General features: G+C 46.3%; 1 protein-coding gene and 1 pseudogene across 1 annotated transcript; one reads left to right on the top strand and one right to left on the bottom strand.

Annotated features, from left to right (window-relative positions):
* Window positions 1–348: 348 nt before the first annotated feature.
* On the top strand, window positions 349–3,522 carry LOC123047074 (putative wall-associated receptor kinase-like 16; annotated as a pseudogene).
* A 178-nt stretch (window positions 3,523–3,700) lies between these two features.
* Window positions 3,701–9,524, bottom strand: LOC123047075 (probable sulfate transporter 3.3). Its single transcript, XM_044470570.1, has 13 exons — window positions 9,034–9,524; window positions 8,779–8,827; window positions 8,495–8,702; window positions 8,214–8,385; window positions 8,059–8,124; window positions 6,012–6,125; window positions 5,796–5,912; window positions 5,484–5,610; window positions 5,005–5,291; window positions 4,733–4,923; window positions 4,571–4,650; window positions 4,187–4,263; window positions 3,701–4,066 (listed from the first exon to the last, which is right to left on the bottom strand). Exons 1-13 carry the CDS (start codon window positions 9,424–9,426, stop codon window positions 3,917–3,919), a joined length of 2,031 nt encoding a protein of 676 aa, XP_044326505.1. The 5' UTR covers window positions 9,427–9,524; the 3' UTR covers window positions 3,701–3,916.
* Window positions 9,525–10,366: the final 842 nt, after the last annotated feature.

The raw sequence follows: 10,366 nt of genomic DNA, 5'->3' as shown, positions 1-10,366 counted from the left end.
CTGGTTGCCTGGGGACCTGCGGCTTCGGCTGCTTCCGCGAGGGCTTCAGCCTACCCAACGCACTCTGTCCACCGAATCCGTTCGCGGGCAATGGGGTTATCACAAGCTTGCCCCGGATGAATCTCAAAAAAAAAAAAAAAAAAAAAAAAAAAAGCTTGCCCCGGATGGCACGGTGCGACCAATGACCAACATGTTGACCGATGCCCTCCAGTCCACGAAGGTCACTATTGGCATAGACAAGTTGGACATGATTTCCAAATCTGCATAGAAGATTAGCACAACACTCATTAACATCCACCTTCTTTTCCCCTTCGGTTTTAATCAGCGAGAGCGATGTACAGGACCCAGTCGTTTACAGTGCCATAGAATGTTCAGAGAAGAATGCGCGATAAATAGGCACCCTTTTTTCTTGCACCAAAGAGACAGGTTTCCAGGATGGTGCTGGTTTCCTCTGCCCCTTCCACAAAAGCAAAGTTATGCACCAGTATTGCAGCATTAACACTCCAGTGTATAGTGGCAACATTAGCAGCTCCAATAGCCTTGCCTGGTTGCCCGGAGGCATGTGGCAGCATAGCCGTCCCCTACCCTTTTGGCTTCCGGCAAGGGTGCTTCCGCACGGGCTTCAATCTCACGTGCGACGAGACGCGCCAGCCACCGAAGCTGCTGGTGGGTGATGGCGCGGAAGTGGTTGATATTTCTCTGACGGATGGTACGTTGCGGATCCACAGCAAGATGGTGAGTATCTGGCTGAACACAAGATCTAATCAATCAGATGGCTTGTGGTCCGCTGGCCTGACGGATGAGGGCCCCCTGATAGTGTCCATCGATCACAACCGGTTCGTTGCTATGGGCTGCAATGTCTTAGCCAGCCTCATTGCCTCTTCTGGCGACTATGTTAGTGTCTGTTCCGTGTATTGTCCTGACAGACCGTGGGTGAGCGACACCTCATGTTCTGGTGTCGGCTGCTGCCAGATGCCCATCGCACGGCTAGGTCTCCCGTCCTATGACCTCCAGCTTGGTGCTTTGAACTGGAGAACCGGTGATTCATTGAGATATGGAGCGGTGTTCATAGCTGACCAAGAGTGGTTGGCCCGAAAGGCACCCATGCTGCAGTTGAATTACTTTGACAACCCATATAAGATTGTTGATTCCACGTTGATCCCAACGTTGGTAGAATGGTCACTTCATGTGGGAGATGACGGGAAATTGTACTGGGGACGGGATGGCTTTGATTTATATGAACACAGGGGATCCGTAAGTGTAAACTGCTTCATAGTCGCAGATGGTCTTTATATCCAAAAGGCACGGTGCAACTGCTCCAAAGGATACGAGGGCAACCCTTACATCGCAAATGGATGCCAAGGTATATTATTACTACTTGTTGTTTTCTTGCACTTGTTATAGCCAGGGACCATGTTGCTCGTCTGGAATTTTAGTTGTTAATTTTTAACCGCACTTTGAACATATTAGATTTTTCCATGTCAACTTTGTGAGCAAAATGTGTTTACGCATATATCTTTGTGTTTTCAACACTGTATTTTTTTGCTCTCTTTTCAGATATTGATGAGTGCCAACGGCCAGACATTTATCCATGCCATGGAACCTGCATCAATGTGCCGGGGACATACCGATGCCTTGCAAAGAAAGGTATCACGAGCCTCCCAGGTACACATACAACTCAATCATCAGATATAAGACTTACACTAGTGATAGTTAAGGTCCTTAGAAGTATCTGTTTGTATTCCTATAAAGATATGAGTTGGCGAGGTTGGTCCATTAATCTCCTCCCCTCCAGACATGAGCCATTTGATATGCCAAACAGTCTAGATGGAAGCACAACTCCACCTATTTGCCACCAAAGTTGCAATGAAATTGCCGCAAATGCCACTGTATAGAATAAGAAAATTATGCTTTCACTCATTCAACCAGCCCGACACTATGAGCACCTGATGACTTGTAGGTTTTCCTTTTTTTTCCTATAGCAACGCACGTGTATTTAGCTGACCATGATATCCCATAGAATAAATTGGTTTGACGAGACTATAATGGCATTGTTCCTTGCTGCCTGTCTCATGGGTTCTGTTCGGCGGCACCATGTTCACAAGCACTTCAGCCACTTTCAGCATTTTGCATCTTCGGCAGAGTTCATCTTGGTCGCAGACAGGGCAGCAATGGTTAATGGGGTCACCACCCCCTACAGTTTTCACCAGTTCAAAAATACAATAGTATACTATACCGTCTATATAAAATGCTACTGTATTTTGTTTTATTCTTGGTTAAAACATTACATTTTGTGCAGGTCTGATTACTGTAATTGCAATTAGTGCTGGTTCTGGCATACTGTTTGCACTTCTGGGTATTGCCAAAATCACCAATAAACTCAAGCAACGAAGAGCCAAGAAGTTGAGACAAAAGTTCTTCAAGAAAAATCATGGATTGCTTCTGCAACAGCTAATCTCTTCAAACAAAGAGATAGCAGAAAGAACAAGGATTTTCAGCTTGGAAGAGCTGGAGCAAGCAACCAACAAATTTGACCAGAATCGCATCCTTGGTGGCGGTGCCATGGCACTGTCTACAAAGGCATCTTATCTGATCAACATGTGGTAGCCATCAAGAAGGCTAAAATTGTAGTTCAAAGGGAAATCGACCAGTTCATAAATGAGGTTGTCATACTTTCACAGACAAACCATAGGAATGTGGTGAAGCTCTTTGGCTGCTGCCTCGAGACAGAAGTTCCTCTGCTAGTTTATGAGTTCATATCGAATGGAACTCTATCGTATCATCTCCATGGCCAAAGTGAGAACCCTTTGTCATGGAAAGATAGATTAAAAATTGCATTGGAAACTGCAAGGGCTTTTGCATATCTGCACTCTGCTGCTTCCATATCAGTATACCACAGAGATATCAAATGCGCAAATATATTACTTACTGATACTTTAACAGCAAAAGTATCAGATTTTGGAGCTTCAAGGTCAATTGCAATAAATGAGACAGGAATACTTACAGCCGTCCAAGGAACGTATGGTTACCTTGATCCTGAATACTACTATACCAGTCGACTCACGGAGAAGAGTGATGTTTACAGCTTTGGTGTTATCCTAGCAGAGCTACTGACGAGGATGGCACCAGTTTTTTCTTCTCATTCGTCAGAAAGCACAAGTCTTGCATCACATTTTTTGTCACTTATAAGAGACAATCGATTCTCAGATATTCTGGATACACAAATTGTTGAGGAGGGAGGGGCCGAAGATGCTGAGGTGGTTGCAAGACTCGCAGAAGCATGCTTAAGTTTAAAAGGTGAAGAAAGGCCTACAATGAGACAAGTGGAGACAACACTTGAAGATGTGCTGAACTTAAAGGTCAATCTCAGTTCTCAGATCACAAGACTGAACCAGAATTGTATAAATGATCAGTCATACAAGGGAAGCAAAGGTAGCGAAGGAACTAGGCTGTACAGCTTGGAAAAAGAGTTCATGCATTCATTTGAAATTCCAAGATGATTTTGCTTACATGGTACAGTGTTGCAGTTACTATTATTACTTTGGTGTCATACTGCATATCAAGTGTCAATTGGGAACTCTGAATTATAGCTATGTATGTATGATCTATGCTAATGGGTCATGTAGAACCATGTAAAAGTAAATAAAGGTAATTCAGTTGTTACAGTTTCTACAGTTAAACATGTATTAGTTCTTAACACTGAAGTTCAAAAGTTTGCGAGAACTCATGTTGATGGGAAACCATGAATGTACATATTTCAAGCACCTAATTTCCATCACATAGACTTGAAGGGCACTGAAGATAGCTACAAACAAACTTGTGAAATGCTTTGTTGCAGGCATTTTCACTAATGAGAAGGCAATGCAAATTTGACATTGCAATCAGATGATCAAAATGGCAATTCGGCAAAACCACTCTAAGGTGTTGCCATCTTGGCAAATCCAGAAAGTGAAGCGATTGCTTCCCCGGTGGTCAAATACAGGCAGTCCGGCCTGAAATGATTGTGCGCGTCATTCGCTCGTTGTATTTTCTCCATGACCTCTCCAGTTGGATTCACAAGTACAAGCTGCGAAGGGAGAGAAAAAGGTATTGCCACATAGTTTAACTGATAGCTTGTGAACAAGTGTTTTCTTTTTGCAAAATGTGAACTAGAGATATTAACTTTTCATATATATGATGAGTATACCTCTAGGCCATGTTTCTCTATTGACTTCTTTAGGTCAATGAGGAATGCTATGCCACTTGTGTCAATTGCAGGGACAGCTGAAAAAAGGAAAATATGTATGATGCGTCAGTGAAAATATTGAAAACACTAAATTTCAGACAAGCATTATCAACTAATTTGAATATATCATTTTTTAAGGCCTGATCTAACACTTCCTTAGTTCTAACTCCCAAGCAGGAAACTGAGCTCTTACAAAGCTTTCTGTTGCGACCATGCTTTCAGCTACTTGTAGAAAGTTAGTAACACTGAGGTGCATCCATATGGTTTATTGAACTTGAGTTAAAAAATACGAATAAGGATGCTAAAATGTGAAGCGAACCAAAAATATTCTCGGGGGTCACTAACCTGATAGATCCAAGATTATGACACGGAGTTCAGTTTGTTTATTCCCTGAAGAACTTTCATCCTCTATCCATCTTTTAGTCCTACAAATGGAAGTATTGCATTGTAACTTATTCCGCAGTTTGACTTCAACAATTCTGTCCAGTAATAGGAGTTTCTTTTTACCTTTCATTCAGATAGTTGGTGTTTGCAAAGTTTATGGGGGCCTCAATTGTCAATATCAAGAACCCAGGAACTCTTTGAGCTTCCTTGTACTGATGGAGGTTTCGGTAAATATCTGTTCCCTTAATGTTGCCCTGAATCATCATCCTTGGCCTTGTGATTTGCATCAACACCCTAAATATCGATATACCAACCTGAATATTTGACAAATTTCAGTAACCAAGCAATTAAAGAAGCAACTTCCTTTACAGAAAAATAAGCAATATGTTGGTTACCGCAATCGCAAGGCCTTCTTGGACCGAGATGAAGATGACACCAGCAAATGCGCACAGACACACGAGGAAATCCATCTTGTCCATCTTCCAGATGTTGTATGCAGCAGGGAGATCGATCAGGCCAATGACAGCAGCGATGATGATTGCTCCAAGGACAACATTCGGCGTGTATACGAACAATGGCATGAGGAACAGCAGCGTGACCATGACCGTCAGCGCCATGACCACATTGGACATGGCGGTCTTGCAGCCGGCATTGTGGTTCACAGCAGAGCGAGAGAATGCTCCTGTTAGAAATAAGAGAGCGCCATGAAGCTTTCGACCTATAGTTGTGTGCATCGTATGATGCAGAACCGGGGAGACTTGTCCTTCTATTATCTAAAAAACAACCTTTCTACCCAGGTATTGATCCTTCAGTTTTTCTACAAGGAATGCAAGAGGATGTTGGAGGTTATTTCAAGTCCAGAAATGTAGGTTACCTGTTGTCACATAGCACGATGTGCATGAGCCCACAATGTTCATCAACCCGATGGCCATCATCTCTTTGTTTCCGTCCACCTGGTAGTCCTTGAGTGAAGCAAACGTCCTACCGACTGCTACTCCTTCCTGTCAGAGCGAAATTCAGGGCACACTTCAGAGTTTCAGTGGCACTGGCTATGAAAAATACATCGCAGCTACTTAATTCCAATTTGAAGCGTTTTTTTGAATTTTCCAATTTGAAGCGTGTTAGAGTTTTTTGTTTTTCCAAGGTGAATCTTTTTAGTGCAGTGTGAGGGTCATATGTAGCATACCGTAAGGGAGATGATTCCGGTGACGAGTCCAGTCTTCATGGTGAGTCCAAGATATGTCGGGTCGAAGAGCAGTTTGTCCCATGAGGGGCGATTCAGGCCACATTTGAGCGAACCAATCTGCGGCAAAAAGATTCATATATTTTTTGTTTGCCATCATGTTGCATGACACAGTTGTAAAAAATATGAGCAATTGTTCAGTCTTTGTTGATCTCTTACAATGCTGATGCCATGGTTCTGTGCTTTGAACAGGAAGACGAGAAGGGTGGATACGATGACGGATGCCAAGGGAGCACACGCTGAGATCCAGAAGAACTTTGGCCATCTGATGCTCTGCATACACACACGCATGCAGAATATCAGACGAGTAAGTACGAGTGCAGGAGTCAGAATCAGTAATTGCAGGATAAGAAACAGATCTGATTTTAGGTTCTAACAAAAAACGGAATTTTTTCTAGCAGTTTCAGCATTGACAAAGCCCATAGCAAAAGCAGTCAAGAATGAAGTGAGATAGGCAGGGTTGCCACCAGCCCCGGGTATCAAAGGAGGTAAGTATGCCTCGATAACTTTACTACTACTAAGAATGAACCGAGTTAGACAAGGTTGCCAGCAGCACTGTCAGTTTCCGAGCGAAAGCAGAGTGAAACAGGGTTGTTGCCAGCACTGGCTACGGCTCAAGACCTTTACTATTCCCAAGTAATATTTCATTTGAAAAGAGGTCAGTGCTGAAAGAGAATGTAGCTACAGAAGTGCAGAGCAAAGTTCAGTATTTGCAGGTTGCACATGTGAGTTTCTTCCTCTTTTTTCTGTTCTCTCCTGAGGAACAGAAATGAGTATGGCCTTGAGAGGCACAACACTAGTCCTCTAGACTAGAGCTAGCACATATATATAGATCAAGTAGAAGCGGTTGCACTATTGTGGGCTTGGGGAGCTTAATTTCTCAAGCCAGCACCCATGGATTCAGTCATACAGCAAGAATGCAGACTTGATTTTAGATTCCAGAAATGAAAAATCGTCTGTCAGTTTACCAACTGATCAACCCTAAGCAAAAGCAGTTAAGAATGAATTGAGAGTTAGACAGGGTTGCCACCAGCCCTTAGCAAAAGCAGCTCATGGCCTTTGCTATCCCCAACTAGTATTTCATTTGGAAAGAGGTCAGTGCTGAAAATGTGAAACTGCAGAAGTACTTTTATAGCAAAGTTCAGACTCTGTAGGTTGCAGAAGTACTTGTATTGTGTGGGTTTCTTAATTTTACTTTGTCAAGACCTTTTCTGGAAGAAGGAAAATCAGTATGGCCTTGAGAGGCACAACACTATTCCTCTGCTAGCATACATACTTAGATGAATAGATCAGTGGTAGTTGCACCAGAGGAAGACCTTGATTTCTGGAAGCCAGCACCTATATATAGGTCCAGTCATTCAGCTGTGTAGCTGAGAATGAAGGTTCAGTGAACTGAAGGTCACACTAGCTGGGAGTGGGAGTGGAAACAATGGTCCAACGTTGCAGTGAACGTCCTTCATCACTGCGGATGACCACTTGGCCGGTGTTGTCCGCCTCGTTGCGAATCGAACGTGACAAGTCACCGCCCGCTCACTTTCTCCCGTGGTCTCTTTTCTGAACACGACGTCGACCCGTACTACCAACCTTTCTCCCCTGTCAACTATCAAAAATCTTATATATATTGTGGGTAAAGTAAAACACTGTCGTAGGTGTGCATCCATCCGTTCACCGGGTGCCACTCCGTGGTCACCAACCTGAAGAAAAACGTATTGTGCACATCTACCAACCGTCCTCCCATGGACGGTGTGAGATGTGCATCTCGCATCATCAACGACTACTACTAAGGCTACATACAACATACATATGTGGCCTGGCACGTACGTACCCGTCGTTCCTAGAATTTTCTGCCGTGGGAGGCTATCTATTCTAGCCCAGCCGACCGACGGCACGTACGTACAGGTACAGCTAGCTGCACATACAACGTATACTTGTATACGGACAACGCGATAATAATAAATAAAGTAAAGAGAAGATAAAGTTGTCTTGAAGCAGAGCGGAACACAGCAGCAGCATTTGGGCGTTTTCGCGCGTAGGACAGCAGGCCATCGGCGCCGGTCAACTGTGCACGACGAACGTACGTACGTAACGTAACAGAGGAGACAAAGCGTGTTGGAGCAGAGCAGAAACAGCATTTGGTGCCTTTCGCGCGTAGGACAGCAGCCCATCGGCGCCGGTCAACGGCGCACCACAGTGGCGGAATGCTTACCACATGCCTGGCCGCGAGCAGGAGCACCAGGAAGCAGGCGCCCATCAGCATCGTCTGCCACGACCACTGCACGTACACACACACAAACGAAACCATTAGCCAGGAATGAACCGTACGTGCATGCACGCGGATGGGTAACGGACGGACGGACGGACCTCGTTTGTGTGCTGGAAGACGGAGGCCATGACGGGGACGATGCCCATCTGGGTGGTGAAGTGCACGATGCCCAGCAGCGCCTTGAGCTGCTGCAGCGACACGATGATGGCCGCGCCCGCCATGAACCCCACCAGCGTCGCCTTGGACAGAAAATCGATGATGAACCCCAGCCTACAGCCGCATCCATTATTATCGTGTCTAGTGTCAGTCCCGGTGCATGCACACACCCACACACACTTGAAGAGAGACGTGGCGAGCAGGTGACCGGGTACGCACGCACCTGAGGATGCCGAGCGAGGCCTGCACGAGGCCGGCGAAGAAGGTGGACGTGAAGGCCAGCTGCAGGAACAGCATCGGCTCCGCCGACGGGCTCACCGCCTGCCGCAGCATCGACCCCATGATCAGCGACGCGATCGACACCGGCCCCACCGCCAGGTCCCGCGAGCTCCCCAGCACCGCGTACACCAGCGGCGGCACGAAGCTCGAATCTACACACAGAACCACACATGGACGTAAGTATATTTACCGACGGTAGAAATGAAAAGCATGTATGTATACACGTACACAGGCCTATGATCGGCGGCAGGTTCGCAAGCTTGGCGTAGCTGATGCCCTGCCAAGAACACAAACAGTAGATTGTTGGTCACGGGTCGTTAGCGGATCGAGATTGATCATGTACAAGATTCCAAATCAGCGCAGCCCAGCAATTTCGTTTGGACGTACGTACGGACGCGCTAATCGCCACGGCACGTACGCGTCAACCGATCAACAATCTTGGGCGGGAGTGATTAGTGAGTGAGCAGAGAGCACATGACATGCCTGGGGGATGGCGAGGCTGGCAATGGTGAGGCCGGCGACGAGGTCGGACTTGAAGAGGGACAGCGAGTAGCCGGGCAACCACTCCAGCACCGGGAACAGGTACCTGGCCGCCAGCACCCACTGCGCCCGCAGCGGCTGCCCCTTGAAGCTCCGGAACGGGTCGTCGGGGAAGAAGGTCTCCTTCACCTTGCCCTTCATCTTGCTCGCCGTGCTCTGCGCCGGCTGCGCCGCCACCTTGTGCACCACCCCCATCGCCCCCGCCATCTCCATCTCCGACGGCGGCGCCCCCACTACCACGGCCTCCTTGGGCGCCCTGACTACCACTGCCTCGTTGGGCGCCCGGCTCTCGCCACCATTGCTGTGGCCGCCATAGGCGCCGCTCATCCCCACCATGCGAAATTATTGCGCTGTGGCTGCGCCGAGAGAGCTTTGGTGGTTGCTAGCTACAGGCTGAAGTGATCAGGCCACTGCACGGCACGGCACAGCCGCGTGTCCGTATATGTATATGATGAGGGGCGGGATGAGATGGGCCTGGGCTGGCATCTCGCCGAGGCAGATATGGGAAGAGGCTGGTCGCTAGCTACAAAAGAAGAAAAGTGGTACGCAACTTGAGAAAGGGAGAGAAGAATCAAAGGTGACACAACACAAGACAACACAACACAAGGGGGTAGGGTGGGGTGGGGGCGTACAATAATTTGGCAAAAAGCACAGATAAATTCGTAGTTTTCCTCGCGGATGCGATCCTTGGATTTGATGCCACCAATCCTTGTGATGGAGAAACATTCACCGCTTTTGCTTTGAGGACATCGCAATTGAATGATCTCATGTATATGCTTGTAGGGACTCATGTGTGTTATGTTCTTGAAAATTACATGTGCCACCCGACCATATATATGTGTTTTACCTATCTCATTTAGTTATTTCCGGTGTCATCTATTATTATCGACTTGAGTCGCGATACCAAAAGCCAATAAATGGACCGTGTCAAAAAACAAAAAACAGATGCACTTTGATCCGACACGCAATTAGCCGGAGAAGGGGATAGTCAAATGGTCTATAAAGCGGGCCCAAAGGTGTTTCCGCATGATGCTACGTCGCTAATCTACGGATTTGGAATGTCTAGAAATGTTATCCTTTTGTTGATTGGCTATGGGTCTTTTAGTGTAACAAGACCTTAAAATGAGGGATCTCGTGGTTTCCGTTTGTCACATGTAGCTCAATTGTTGTTGCCGTATCAACTTTGTTGGGCTTGTTCACACAAAACAGGTTAGAGCGCCCTTATTGCTTTGACAAAATTAAAACTCGACAATTGAGTTCACTAAATTGAATATCA

Source organism: Triticum aestivum, chromosome 2B (assembly GCF_018294505.1).
Source record: "Triticum aestivum cultivar Chinese Spring chromosome 2B, IWGSC CS RefSeq v2.1, whole genome shotgun sequence".
Classification (NCBI taxonomy): domain Eukaryota; kingdom Viridiplantae; phylum Streptophyta; class Magnoliopsida; order Poales; family Poaceae; genus Triticum; species Triticum aestivum.
The sequence above is the reverse complement of the archived record's forward strand: the minus strand, read 5'-3'. Positions and strand labels throughout refer to the sequence as shown.

Excerpts from the sequence above, each read along its gene's own strand:
- LOC123047075 (XM_044470570.1), bottom strand. The coding sequence starts at position 9,426 with ATGGTGGGGATGAGCGGCGCCTATGGCGGCCACAGCAATGGTGGCGAG. Across the intron at positions 8,828-9,033 it reads CCAGCCTCGCCATCCCCCAG|GGCATCAGCTACGCCAAGCT; the intron begins GCATGTCATGTG and ends TGTTCTTGGCAG. Across the intron at positions 4,924-5,004 it reads AAGAAGGCCTTGCGATTGCG|GTTGGTATATCGATATTTAG; the intron begins GTAACCAACATA and ends TCAAATATTCAG.